Below are 15,218 nucleotides of genomic sequence, written 5' to 3' on the forward strand. Positions count from 1 at the left end.
TATCTGGAAATATTGATAACACTTTCCAGTTTATCAAGTGATCATGAAAACACAAGTCATTTCATTTGGCAGCATGAAGGAAAGGCACATTCCAGAATAAAAATGTTATGATTACAAAATTATTCATTATGAGTTAAGGAAGACTATGGATGCCTTTTCAATTCAATCTTATGGAAACATGTAGATTGTAAATCAATGAACTTATTTGGACTTTATCAAGGAATTCATGATATTCTAAGCTTTTGGAAATATTACAATAATAATAATAACAAAATAAATCAATAATTAATGTTAATCAAAATAAAATTTACTTTAAAACATGTCTATGTAAAATAAAATAAAATAGAGTAAAATGATATACAACACAACTGACCAATAACTTTGCCAATGATGCTAACATTAATAATAACAATAATATCGGATTCTAAACCCATAACCCTGGGTCATGATAAGATACACTGATTTTACAATATATTCTGCTCTAGCTCTAGCTTGATAATTCAAGCTCTTCACGCAGTCTATTCCATGCAAGCTCCACCTAAACAATATTTCTTCTAATTTGACTAAAATCATAGATATTAATTTCTCCTAACAGTTTTTTTGGGAGGGGGGGGGGGTTATTTTTTCAATACTTTTTCCATAAAGTTCAGAGGCCGAGTTTAATAAATTTGAACCGAGTCTCTGAACGGCCAATCTCTGGTTCAAATTGCGCACTAGCTCAAATCTTGAAACACTGATTTAAATTTTATGTTGAACAAACCAAGTTTGAACCGCGTCTGATGATGTACAAATTCGTTGAATTCGGCCTTATATCGGATAAAACCGCAGAACTTCAGTTAAAAATTGGCCCAGTTCAGGCCCTGTTCAGGCCCCGTTCAGGCCTCGTTTTATGAAATCATGATTTTGAATAAATTAATAAAATGTTGTTACCTGTCTCTGTGTTACTTCCTGATCCCAAAGAGTACAAAACACAGTGTGGGCTACCTAAAACAGGAAATATATTCAAACAATTTCCGGAATAAATAAGCTGAGACCGAATTTTAAGCATTTGAGCTACGTCGCTAAACTACCTACTGCTGGTTCAAATTTGAAACACTGATTCAAAACTAAAGATTGAGGAAGGATTTGAATCGGCTGTTCAAATTTGAACCAGCGGTAGGCAGTTGACTCAAATTCTTTAAATTAGGTTCCTAATATAAGTTAAAGAAGTATAGATAAATAAAATTTAAAAAACCTGGATTAATGGTTTGATTTGAAATTAAACTTAAATCCTTCACTTTCAAGATTTACGTGATGTTTATCACTGGTTAAACTATTTCTGAACCAAAAAATAAAATATTTATTTCCTGACAATTTCACAATATTGATTTAAAATTAAAAATGATTAAATCAAGTAATCTTCAGAAAATTTTTCAGAATCAAAATTCGAAAATGTAAAAATTGTTTTCCACCTTGCACCTCTCCTGGTTGGACCACTGGCTGTCAACTCGCTTTTCAGCCTCCTCAGCGGTTTTACCATCCCGTAAAACTATTCGGGAAACAGCTTCATCCCTTGAAAAAAAACTTGTTATTTATTTTCTACAAAAAATACCGAAAACAATGAGAAGGAGAAATGTACCAACACAAACCTAAAAATAATCCCACAGATCATCTTTGGAAATGTATTCTTCACATCACAGATCAAATTTTGCTGTAGGTCAGAATAAGTAAAAAAATTTTACCTTGGGACTATAACAACTTGCAAGGCTATTTTGCCGTTATGCATAATGTGTTTCCCGAAAAATTAAGATTTTTTTTCCTCAAAAGTTTAACTTAAGAATTTAAAAAAAAACTTGCACCTAAAAAATTCAAAGAATTTCCCGGTAAAATGATTTTCCAGAGAAATATATATTACCCTGAAGTGATTGACGTATACCTAGGTATGAGGCAGACCCATATCTCATGGCAGTATGAATTCCAGCCTGCTTCAAGAAGTACAGCAGCATCTAGCACTACAACCTCATGACCAGCCTCCCAATCCTAATCAAAATTTTGATAAAAAAAGACTATTTACACAATTTCAGGGACTCATTTTTTACAGTGTCATAAACGAATCACAAAAGAGACTTTAAATCTCTTTTGAACAAAATTAAAAAAAGTTGCATGTTGTAGAAAAAAAGCGCCCGAAAAATATTTTTGTTTTAGGGTTGTGGCTTAAGTTAGGAATTACATGAAATTCAGGGGACATCAGTTCAAAAGCTAACACTTGGTCCAATTCTAACGCTGAGTATTAGATATTACTTCAGTTACGCTCAAATAACGACAAAGTTCAACATCTATAATTTATTAAAAAACTTTAAAAAATCTAGATATTTATCGAGAACATGGAAACTATTCTTTAAGCTGAATTGCTAATATCTCTCCACCACGTTCTGTTCTCACTAAAACACAGGGATCGTCCTCCGCAACAATACTCCCTTAGAAGGTACGATGGAGTCAAGGCGGAGCAGGATCTTCTATCTTGTACTTGTCTGTAGAAGTTCCGTCTACGAATTACATCAGGTTTAGCAAGGAACCTCACAGATTTCTACTTCTTAAAATAGGAAGACTTTATGGCGGAGGCAGGTTCCGGAGGTCTTCTGCTGGGGTGGAGAGGCAGGCATCATCGGAGCGGAGGTGCAGCTTGAGTTACTGGAGAACAGAAATCACAGGATACGGAGTCCACTCTGGTTCCAATCTGTAGGCCGAAAAACTTGCTCCGCTGTTCAACATCCAGGTAAGGACTACGGTATAGAGGAGCAATGGAATGTTTGCTAGCATCTTCACGAATAAACACAAACTGTGAATGAATCACATGATGAGGTCAAGGAATAGAGAAACATGCTATTGCTTTTTCCATCTTACTAAGAAACTTGGAGCTGAAAAGGATGAATACTTGTAGTCTGAGAGGTTGCAATTCCGAGGACACGGCATACTTCGGACCCGATGGATGACATGAATTGTGCCCCCTGTCGGACGTCAAAGTAGCTGGAACTCCAAACCTTGAGATTAAAGTAGAGATGAAAGCTCTGACACAAACTTCTATTGAGATGGAGAATAAAGGAACAGCTTCTGGACATCGAGTAGTCCTTTCAATCATTGTTAAGATGTATGAGTAGTTTTGGTAAGACAGCAGGGGTCCCAAAATATCGATGTCTACATGAGAAAACTTCCAAGATGCAACTGCAATGACTGGCACAGAAGATTTTACAAGAGTTTGAATTTTACTCCATTGGCACAGGAAAAATATCTACCCCTGCAAAGGCCTGGTTGAATTCTACAGCTGAATCAGAATCCTAAATCCAGCCAGGTTTTGTCAGGTTAGATCAACAGGTTAAACATACATACAATACAACCTTTACTGATCCCTGCAGTAAGGAAACCTTGTGCAGTACACCTTGTAGTACCAAGAAGGAAAACAATACTAGAGCTGAGGAAGAAACTCAAAATCCAGGAGAGATAATCAGTACCCCAGGAGGAACTTGCTTAGCAGTGCTACCTGTTCCTGCTGGAGAGGGGGGAAGTGTAGGTACAACTGGGACACAACTTGGCAATATCCTTGGACTTAGACATGAACACAGACATAATAAGGATTGAGAAGGAGGACAGGAGTAGTTTATGTGCTAAATGTGATGGACAGTAATCTTGGTCTCCAATCTACAGATCTAAGACAATCTGCAATACAAAATGTGCCTGTGTTGCATAAGAAACCAACCCTAAATCAACCTTCTTAAAGAGATTAATGAGCACCTTGTGAACTTTTCTGTTTGTTCAAAATGTGAAAATTTAATTATGATTATAACCCTGCCTGACCACAAACTAAATCTAAACACATCTGTTTAAAATAATGTTCTAAACTAAGAAAATCAAAAAATTATATTCCCTTCACCACTAATAATTATAATCTATGTATATTAAAAATTCATGTTTGATGAATCTGTAATGTGTAAATATCACCAATAAACATTTAGTTCTTAAAGTTTAAAGATTACATTATTTGTTTCAATAAATAGTTTTAGCCATTTTTTATAATAGTATGGTGTAGTTTTGTTCAACATGGCTTGGATTTAAAGATAAGACATAAGACATAAGACAAATTTAGGCTGGCTCTTCGAAATTGGTCACAAAATAGGTATTGAATCTATTCTCTGTCCCAACTTCTTGTCACCGTTAACTACAACAGTGTAGCCCGTGTTAAGCGGCTACAAAAGCAGTCCACCAGCTTCATATATACATATATATATTTCAGTTTATATATATATATGTTTATGAAAGATAACTTTACAGACTTGGCCCATTTCTAACACTCAGTGTTAGAAATGGGCCAAGAGTTAGTTTAGGAAATAATTTCCCCTGAAATTGCTTTTTTCCCCAAAAAAGTTGCAGTTGACAGAAATAAAATGAATATTTGAAAATAAATGGGGGAAGTTTAACCATGTGGGAGGAGATGGGGCGGGGAATAATTTCTTGGGTAAATATATTCCCTTATTCACCTGTTTCGCCTGCTCTAAAGCCATCCTAGCAATTTCAGGCCACACAATCTGGTTTAGAACTTCAAGCTTAGATCTAGCGAATCCAAAATTTAAAAGTTAAATAGAAAAGATCATTCTTAGATTATCAGAAAATAATTAAAACAAGAAGGTAAAAATCCCAAAAATGAAGAGATACCATAATATAGATCAATTAATTGGTTCTACTTTACAGTGGATCAAATGTTAAAAAAAGGTTATTTATTAATCATAACTTAAGACTCATAAAGAATCCCTGGTTTAAATCCGTTGTTGTTGTTTCCATCTCTTTCTTTAAATGAATACCATAAATTAAAAGTTAGAAAACGGTTCAGATTGAGAATTCATTAAGCTCTTTAGATTTCTTTCCTGTCACTGAAAACAATGCCCCCAAGAACCCGTCTGTTTATTGTTCCATCTTCTAACAAATATCAATAGTATTATTGTCAAGTAGAAAAATACAAAAAGATTATTTCATGTTCCATTATTTAAATGGATTATTTTGCTACTCTTAATGGAATGATCATGGTGTATTCTCTAAGTGATTATCTGACTTAGAAAAGAAAATATCAATTACCCCCCCCCCCCCCAATACTTTTCTAGTCTGTTTGTCTGTCTGTCTGTTTGAATCCAATAAACATCATAACGGCTGAACCGTTTGGGCCTAAATTTTGTGTGGGACCTCACATGACCCCAAGAAAGGTTCATGGATGATCAAAATTGTAAAAATTGGCCTAAAACAAAATTCGATTTTCATAAAAATATCGAAAATCAACGAAATTTTGCAATAAAATCCTTGATGTATTTTGTTTGTTTTAGTTTTACAATGTATACAAGGAGAACATTTTCACAATTGAAATACTCCTGAAAGCGTAGTAAATAATACTTTGCTTGTCTCTCTGTCTTTTTGTCTGTTTGTCTGTCCGTTTGAATTCAAAAATTGTCAAAAAGGCTGAACCGATCCGGCCCAAAATTTTTGTGGGACATAAACCCCAGGGAAAGTTCATGGATGCTCCAAATTATAAAAATTGTGTCCAAAAGTTTTTTATTTTTGTTAAATTTTAAAAATCCATGAAAATTTATCATTTAATATGTAAATTTATTTGTTGTTGCTTTAAATTGTACATAGAGAAGATGCACATAGATAGGGTCACAACAAAAGTCTAAAGCCTGGTGTATTGATTTTACACCGTAGATAAGTAAATTAATTATAAACCTGCTAGAACCTGGTCCCCGAACTCTTCAACTATTTTCTTCAAAGCTGTAGAACCCGGCAGGTAAGCAGAGTGTCCTAGTTTATCACAATCCACCAGACCAGCTCCCATATCCTTGCAATTAGGGGTGATTATTTTCAAGGATTACACCCCCCCCCCCCCACTAAGGGGGAAAGGCGGATGGAAGGAGTATTTTTTATAAATAGTTGTGCCAGAATTTTTTTTTCTGATTTGAGCAAATAAAACTTTATTTAGCATTTGCGTTCAGAGGTCTAGACATAAATAATTAAAGTCCAGTTTTGGTGAGAAGGTATCAGGCGTGTTGAAGAACCTAGTCTTGGTCAGATTGGGCTTATTTTTATAATCCCATGACTTAAATTTTCTTGTGGAGCCAAAACTGGGCTTTGATTAATTTTTTCCGAACCTCTGAACGTACTTGCTTCTGATTTGTAAACAAGCTAATGTGACACTTCAATTGATCAGAGTCGAAAGACTGACCCAGTTCAATGATATTGGATAAGACATCACTCGAGTACTATAAATAACCAATAATAATCTCAACTGCTGGACAGGACAATTTATTTTTTGTCTCTTAACAATAAAAAATCTTTTTTACTATTTAGAGATGTTTCCAACCTTCAGTCTCCGCCCAACACTAGATTTCCCACTAGCTGATCCCCCCGTAAGTCCAATAATGTACGGACCTAAACAAATCAACATTTTATTAAAAACACAATAAATATCATGAATAAAGTGTCCATCTAATATTTAGCTACTATTCAATTGTGAATTCCCATCAATGATCCCAATAATATTTGTTTTCAACTTGTTAATGTATGCGGCACTTCTACTTGGGTCACAATATTATCAAGAGTTAACAAGAATTTTGGGATTTCCAAAATGTGGTTGGCTAACAACTTCCAAAATCAAAGAAGATATTTAGGAATTTGCACAGATTTCTTTTTTGAAACTATATCTAAGTTGTAGAAATATCTGTCATATTATCTTAATTTTATCTAATTTGGGACAACCTGTACGCAATGTACCTTTTGACCTGTCCCAGGGTTGAAGGGAACTTCTTAATCGCCGTCCTGTTTACAATATTTATCATTTTTTTTTTTAACAAGATTTCAGTACAATATTTTGAGAAAAATGTATGAATACCAAGACCCCATTTAATTCAATTTTTTACCAGATCCTTCCCAAGATAGATATTTTGCCTGTTTTCTTTCTCTTAAGCGCTATTGAGAAGCTATTTGCATCCAAAAAAAAAGAAGCTGGAGGTATTTAAGATGTAGATATTTGAGTTTAACTATAGATAAATTTACTACTGAACATTTTTGAAACACGAATAGTTATGCAATATTTATTCTAATGCAATGTCAAGAAAATAAGAATGAAATTCTTCAGTTTTCTCCAAACTAAAAATCGAAAAATACTCCCCTTGCAAGCTAGCTTGAGGATTAGTACAAGCAGCTTCTCCTAAACCTGACCATATTTTGTATTTAATTTAAATTGGTATCCGTGTTACTTTTTGCTAAACGATGGTTCATTAGAATAACTTATCTAGGAAAAGAAGGGAAAAAGGGTAATCTTCTCAAAGACAAAAGAAAAATTTAAACCAATTATTTAATAATAAAAATTTCCAAATAAAGTATTTCAGAAAGAACTAAATTTTTCTTTAAATTTCTCCTCTTTTTTTCTTTCATTTTTCAGTTCCTTCTTTTCATTTTTCATTTTATTTTTTTTGTCTCAGAAAGTGTGCCCAAACACAAACGTCTGAAGATAGAATGAGCATATCTAGAAATGTTTTTTTATTTTATTTTTATTTTGAGCTGATAAATTATAGTTCCTAAAACCCTGGTTCTAGCTGAACTAGAACTTATTTTCTCCTCCTCATGAACTTCTTCTCTACAATATCACAAATCTTGAAAATATTCCAATTTTTTTATCTAAATCTTTTTTCAATAATTTTATATTTATATTTTATAAATAGGTAGATGATAGTAAATGCAAATATATTGGGTGCTCGCACGTCTGCTAACACTCATATTTTTGTGAGAAACCATTGACATTTCTATATTTCTTGTTTTCCAACTTCTTCTTGGACATGCATCTTCAATCATTTTAGGCTAATTTTATAATAAAAAAAAATAAAAATAAATAATAATAATAATATCAAAATTTATGATCCTGTTGTCATCTTGTACTAGATCAATAATATGAATATCTAGAGGTTTCAATTCCTTCTCTTTTCTTTTCTCATTGATAGCTAAACAACCCTTCTCCGTCTCAGTACTACCAACTATACACTCTACAACAATAGGAAGTCAGCATCAGAGTGTAAAAATAAAAATAAAATAATATCAGTATTCGATGTATGGTTTGTTTACTACAGATTATTAGTCTTATTTCCAATATTCTATAAGAAATCCAGCTAAATTTCATGAGCTGCATTTGTTTTACAAATTCTGACTAAATAACAAGTTTTAATTTCGTTAAGATTTTATTGTTAAAAATAAAGTGATTAATATTTGAACAAAAACTTGAGATTTCACAATTTTACTGTTTAAGTAAATAATTGTTGTTTAATTATTTTCTAAAACAATACCTATATCAGGATCAACTATGGCTGGTCCAAAAGGATCGGTTATCTCAACAACGTTGTGGGAAATATTCCTAGGCAATAAACAAAGGTGAATTAATACATTGCGAAATGTTTTGTAAATGATAAACCCATGGAACATTTTGCCAAACTGTGTTAAAAAGTCTAAAACCTTAAACATTTTCAAGAACAGTTAATATGATCATGTGAAAAATGTTGAGCATATTTAGTGAGAAAAAAATATCCAGTTTAAGAATCGCTTTTTATTCCCAAAAATGGTATCTAAGCGAAACCAAAACAATAAAATATAAATGATTTGAAGCAGAATGTAAAGTAAACTATGTACGAAATTATTTATTAACAAAAATTCAAACTCATCTTTACAGAACTGAAATGATTTACGTACTTAATTAAGTAATCTGGAGTTTCACTTTTATGTCTTTCCACTTAAATCATATATTTCATTTTATAAAATCGCCTAATCAACACTTTACAATCAGCTGTTTATCTGTTAACAATCAGCTATTTATCTTTTAACAATCAGCTGTTTTTCTGTTTACAATCAGCTGTTTATCTGTTTACAATCAGCTGTTTATCTGTTTACAATCAGCTGTTTATCTGTTTACAATCAGCTGTTTATCTGTTAACAATCAGCTGTTTGTCTGTTTACAATCAGCTGTTTATCTGTTTACATTCAGCTGTTTATCTGTTAACAATCAGCTGTTTATCTGCTTACAATCAGCTGTTTATCTGTTTACAATCAGCTGTTTATCTGTTAACAAATGAGCGTTAACATGTTTACAATCAACTATTTACCTGTTAACTCTGTTAACAATCAGCTGTTTAATTATTTACAATCAGCTGTTTAACTATTTACAATCAGCTGTTGACTTGCTTAAAATCAGCTGTTTACCTGTTTACAGTTTGTATGAACTCTTTGACAACTGAAATTCTTTTCTCCAATGGTTCTATTAGTTCACACAGGGTCTTCCGCCCTAACATAAATAAAAACATTTTTGAAAAAAACACTATTGAAAATATATAAAAAATGTTTCATTAATGTGACAAAGATAAAGGTAGATGATAAATTGTAGGAAGTTAATAGAAAAATAAACTTTAAACGTGAATAAATGTGAATAAAAAACGAATTTTACACATTTAGTTGAAAAAATGGAAGAAAAATTAACGAAGGGATAAATCAATAGATTGATAGAAAAATTAATGAATATTGGAAATAAGTTGGAAAAAAATAATAAAAAATGATTAAGAAAATCAAATAAAATCAAAAAAAACCCAAGTAATGAAAGTGAAGAAAATAAATGTCTGTTTTGATAAAAAAATTGTGAATGAATAAATAAATAAATGAATGACTGACTGACTAAATAAATGAATGAGTGACTAAATAAATGAATCAGTGACTAAATAAATGAATCAGTGACTAAATAAATTAATGAGTGACTAAATTAAAGGATGAATGAGTGACTACATAAATGAATGGATTAATGAATAAATTAATAAATAAATGAATGAGCACCTAGTAAAGAAGGACTGGTGACTCCTACAGTCAAACAGCCTGTACAGCGTAGAAGAGCAGTAGTCAGTAGAATCTTGTGACCTGTACAGTGGGACCCATGAAACTGAGGAATAGGAAGACGACAGTTTAACAATCTTATGTACATTTGTTGTTACAAAGCAAATCGTTGGAAAATAAACATTTATTATATGTAAATAATTATTCTATTTACAAAACAAACAGTTAAGATTTGTATTATATTCTATATAATAAAAGCTCTTCGCTTATAGATATTTGTTTGTATATATGTCAGTTATAACTGGCCGAACGGCTGGACCGGATGGGCAGACATTTTTTTGAGGGAACCTAAAGTACCCCCAGGAGTAACATAGGCTTAAAAATATCGATTTTTTCCAAAAATTAAATTTTTTACTTCAAAAATTATTTTTAATACAAAATCAATATCTTTTATTCAAAAATCAAAATTTGTCTCTTTAAAATTCACTTTCAAAAAAATCCCCGGAAAACGCCGGGAACTTTAACTAGTTATAAATAAAATGTTTACCAGCATGAAGTCTGTCAAAGGTGCCCCCGAGGCAAACATTTGTGTACAACCTGTTAAAATCATTTATTTTTAGAAAAAGATTTAAGATTTAATTAGACGATAGTACATCGTAAAACCAACCACAACGACATGATAAAACTTTAGAACTTTTCATGCATGTAACTAAGACCTTAATTGACTTTATTTAAAAGTTGGTCAACCTACTGGAAAATAACTAAATATTTCAAAAAATCCAAAAACTGATTATGTCTGATGTATTTCTCAAGAGACTTGAGGGTGTAAATAATTATCATGTTGTCACCTGTCTGTGCTTGTTGGTTCTTTATCTGTCTTAATGTCGTCTTCGGTCAGAGTTTCAATATCAATAGCTTTAGCATTTCCCTAAAAAGAGGGTCATCTATTTGAACTAAAATATAACAAATTATAAATGATTTTGGAAGCATTAGAGAAAGCATTATTATGAACTTCTCCCAAAAACATACTCTCAATTATATATACACCTCATTGGGATTTTTTTATCTGAGTTGAGAAATTTGTTATACTAGGCATTGGCCAACAGATATTTATCGGGTTAGTCAAAAAAAAAGACTGAATAACAGGTCTTGCATTTTATAGAAGCATTTTTTTGGCAATCTCATTTTTAACAAATATGAATGAAATTTAAAAATATTTTTATATGCATTCTGATGAGCCCTTTAAAAACTCCGCGAACCTATTTTTTACACAAAATTAGACGAGTAGAAAAACAAATCAGATGAGTCGTTTTGGAGAAAATGCGCGGAATTAAATTAAGAAATCAACATATTTTAATAATACACGTGTTTGTATGCGTATTTTCCTTATAATAAAACAAAGATATTTTACCTATCTCAAAAATTCAAAATATTAAAAAAATTTGAAAGAATAAAAATCACCAAAATTCCGGATTTTCTTAATTCAATTTCAACATTAATTTGGGGATCACTGTATCTACCTGGTCCTGGTCTAAGAATCTGATATATATATCCTGTTTAGTTCCTAGTTGAGAATATATAGAGGAGCAGACATTCCCCCAACCAGCAACTGATCTAAACATGCAATTTAGTAAATAGAAGACATGTACCACACGGATTTAACAGTTTGGTTCTTATCCCAACAAGCTTTGACTTTCGATCACAATTTGACTTATTAAAAATAAATTTTTCGCCTTTTCTCTTTATAATTGTCGGCAAATACCTTTCAGATGAAAAAGTAGAAAAAAGCCAAATCCGTAAAGATTGTTGAATCACAGGTCAAAACCCGATTGAATTAAATAGACAAAACTAAATGCATTACGCCCTGGTTAGTCCAGGGTGGTAAAAGAAAACCAACTAGAACATGCTAAGGGGGCCGAGCACAGCAGTAAGAAAATTTTAGAAATTTGTCTTTTAATGAGTTTGTTAACTTGTCCAAAGAATGCAGGATATAAAACATTAAAAGTGAATATTTACTTTGTAAAATAATAACATAATCGTAATCGTTAAACTACAACATAATTATTAAACAATAAGTTTTCTTGATAAAAATGTATTTTCTTGTAGGTAACTTTAATGTTAGAGCCTGGTAAAATAAAATGAACTCACAAATTATCATTTTACCCATATTATGATTCCATAATTCCTATTATAGTAAAGAGTGATGACAACTGAAGAAAATAGACAGTTGCATATGTTATTTTTGAAAGAGCCCGCCTTATGGCTCATAGAAATATATTTTAATCAATCAATCAATCAAGAAACTAGTAAGCCCATGTACTTACTTATTGTTAAGTTGTGAATGCAGAGAAGGGTTGAAGGTGAGATAAACCTTGGTTCCGTGTGGAGCCGATCCTCTGAACAAAATTATTCAATTTAAAAAAAATATTTCAGATAAAATTAATAAGTTGAATATTTCAGATAAAAATAAGTTTAATTAATAATTTTTGTTTATATTTTAACAAAAAGCAAAATTAATAACTAAAGCAATTAAAATACATATTTTTGAGTTCAAATGCAAAAACTTATGTTTATACACTTTAAAGATTAAAAGTTTGAATTAACTTTTTTGTTAGAAAATTAAAAGAAAATTTTTGATTTGTTTTAGGTATTTCTTAAGTTTCAGAACAGTTACAGGTTTTAAAAAAATCTAATCAATAATAAAATTGAATTCAACGTTCCTGATATGTGTACAGAGAGGCTTTATTCTTCTTATAACCTGACTCCAACCCCTGCAATATATTTTAATAAAGCAGTGCGGTGATCGGTGGTGTAAGCTATGATCCTCATTTTCTAGCAGAGCTTAGAATCCATTGGATCCGCTAAAGTATTCAGATCCATAAATCCCAATCCCAGTATTGCTTAGGAATCTCTGAATCCATGCATAATGCATATCCAAGAACCCGGATACCAGTGACAAAATGACAACAAAATACGTTTTGCTCTCAAACACGCATTTAAAATGGTGAACTGATATTATACTTTTCATTATGTTTGGATGCAAGAATTTGAGAAAAAATTTTAAAAAAGAAATTGGCTAATTTGTATTTGTCGGGTACTAAATAACAATTTTAAAAACGGATTCATGATTGTATACACCAGAATGAGATAAGAAAACTTATCCGGTTACTAATTAGAAAACCAAAAACATTTTTGTTCTACTCAGCAGCTCTTCAGTTTTAAGATTTACGATTTTAATCCTATTCTTACAAACAATTTACTATAGTTTGGCGTAATAATGTTAATTCATAAAGTATAATCAGAAATTTTTGATTTAAGTGATATCTGTCACTGTTTACCTACCCTTTAGCTAATATAGTCAGATGAGTCGTTGACATTTTCTTAAGATTTCATCTGAAAATATAAAGATTATTTAAAGGCAATTTTTGTTTTACCTATTCGTTCTGTGGTATAGCCAATACATAAAATTGTGTTGATACTGTACAGTGAACATATTATTTTCATTCTTTGCATGATCTTTTTCATTAAAAAGCATGCAATTGGTTAATTCGGTTAAAAAAACAATGGTAACATGTTAAATTTTGATTGAGTTAAGCAGACAAACTTTAAAAATGCGTGGCATAAATGCCTTTCAAACATTATAAACTCAAAACATTGTCTTTTCAGGGACACAAGTCTTGAAATAACATACACAGCACTAAGGATTTAACAATTTTTTTTACAAAAATAAATTATCATAAAGGCAATTTTTGTTTTAATTATTCGTTCTGTGGTATAGCCAATACAAAAAATTGTGTTGATACTGTACAGTGAACATATTATTTCATTTTTTGCATGAACTTTTTCATTAAAAAGAATGCAATTAGTTAATTCGGTTAAAAAACAATGGTAACATGTTAAATTTTGATTGAGTTAAGCAGACAAACTTTAAAAATGCGTGGCATAAATGCCTTTCAAACATTATAAACTCAAAACGTTGTCTTTTTAGGGACACAAGTCTTGATATAACATACACAGCACTAAAGATTTAACAATTTTTAACAAAAAAAAAACTTCTTTTGGAGTTTTTACAACCAAACTCTATTTTTTTCAGGATTAAGATTCAAGATGAAGGATACTTTTTGACGTAAGATTTAACAAACTTGATGATTCGTGTTTTAATCTTCTCTGTCATCTGAAATAAGTAATAACAGAATTTATTATCTATTTGGTTTTTAAATTATTCTATGAAAGCTTTCAGATAAAAGTATATGTTATTTATTAAAATTCACAAAATAACAATGACAATTAATTATCAATCTTAAATTTGAATAAAAAACATCTAAAAAACCATTTGTTTTAAACTTACTTTGAACATACTCCAATCTAAATTCTTCTTTGAGAAGGCTGCCTCCTCACCCGGCAAAATCTTATCCTAAGATCAGCGATGTAAATTTTCTTTAAAATAACAACAAATTTATTCTTTTGTTTTCGCTATTCTTATGCAAGAAAACTTGGTTTTGGAAGGGTATTCCGAAATTTTAGTCAAATCAAATCAAGTTTAAATATAAAAGGGAACCCAATGATATTTTATTGGTTTAAACCAAAAAAGTTTGGAAGCTCTGTTTTGGGAGCAACATTTTTCCCTGATTTGCCACCTGGTTCCGTAGGACGTAGATCCATATATTTTTGCAGATCCGGATCCAGGGAACTAAAATGTGACGTGTTCAATGGGTCCGGATTCGAACATTGATAATAATTATAGCAGAGCTATTAATACTTCATTTAAAACTAGCTGAAGGGCCCGGCATTGCCCGTGGGAAAAAAATTTTGAAAAAAAAAATTGAAAAAATTATCGAATTTTTCAAGCCTATAACACTCCCGGCCACCCATGAGTGTCCACAAAAAATTTCAGCCCAATCGGTCCAGCCGTTTGGCCGGCTATAGGCAACATATATATATATATATATGCAAATGTCTTGTTTTATTATATGGATATATATGTTACATTTAAACTGTTACAAAAATTGCCTTTAGTCGAAAATAAATCTTGACGGGACTGTAGTCATGTATTTAAAGGGGGGGGGGCACAAAACGTATTACTCTCCGGAAAATTTAAACAGTGGTTAAACATAACTTAGAATTGTCGTAGGAGGCTGATTTTTTGCATGCAAACTCAGAATTATGTATATTACGTGCATTTTTTGGTTTTGAAGGAATCTGAGCAAAAGTGCGTGCGCGCGCGCGTTTTTTGTGAAAAAATGCGACTTTTTTGACAGTAAATCAATGTTAACTTCATTAATTGCACTTGAAAATTTTTCCTGACACTCTTGAAACAAATATGCGCTAAAAAAATTCAACCC

General features: G+C 31.5%; 2 protein-coding genes across 4 annotated transcripts in view; both read right to left on the reverse strand.

Annotated features, from left to right (window-relative positions):
• Positions 1–2: 2 nt before the first annotated feature.
• On the reverse strand, positions 3–13,269 carry LOC111707999 (bifunctional coenzyme A synthase). 2 transcript variants are annotated; one of them, XM_023481255.1, is made up of 21 exons: positions 13,219–13,269; positions 12,597–12,647; positions 12,201–12,272; positions 11,397–11,490; positions 10,725–10,804; positions 10,424–10,473; positions 9,880–9,960; positions 9,259–9,340; positions 8,352–8,419; positions 7,934–8,054; positions 7,593–7,651; positions 7,184–7,228; positions 6,787–6,831; positions 6,377–6,444; positions 5,743–5,854; positions 4,896–4,947; positions 4,512–4,584; positions 1,916–2,019; positions 1,452–1,551; positions 931–984; positions 3–538 (listed from the first exon to the last, which is right to left on the reverse strand). In XM_023481255.1, the coding sequence occupies exons 1-21, from the start codon at positions 13,251–13,253 to the stop codon at positions 488–490; spliced, it is 1,497 nt and encodes a 498-aa protein (XP_023337023.1). In that variant the 5' UTR covers positions 13,254–13,269; the 3' UTR covers positions 3–487. The 2 variants fall into 2 exon arrangements, with proteins under 2 accessions (XP_023337023.1, XP_023337100.1); XM_023481332.1 differs by lacking the exon at positions 7,184–7,228.
• LOC111708272 (uncharacterized) overlaps positions 13,269–15,218 on the reverse strand; it is a 16,782-nt gene continuing 14,832 nt past the window's right edge. The window contains exons 15-17 of one of the 2 annotated variants that reach the window (XM_023481696.1): positions 14,514–14,566; positions 14,225–14,290; positions 14,037–14,050 (exon numbers count right to left, since the gene is read on the reverse strand). In XM_023481696.1, the coding sequence (XP_023337464.1) occupies positions 14,242–14,290; positions 14,514–14,566 (102 nt within the window). In that variant the 3' untranslated portion in view covers positions 14,037–14,050; positions 14,225–14,241. Of the gene's footprint in view, positions 14,051–14,224; positions 14,291–14,513; positions 14,567–15,218 lie in introns of both variants that reach the window. The other variant, XM_023481630.1, reaches the window with a different exon arrangement.

This window comes from Eurytemora carolleeae, unplaced genomic scaffold, assembly GCF_000591075.1.
Source record: "Eurytemora carolleeae unplaced genomic scaffold, Eaff_2.0 scaffold58, whole genome shotgun sequence".
NCBI lineage: Eukaryota > Metazoa > Arthropoda > Copepoda > Calanoida > Temoridae > Eurytemora > Eurytemora carolleeae.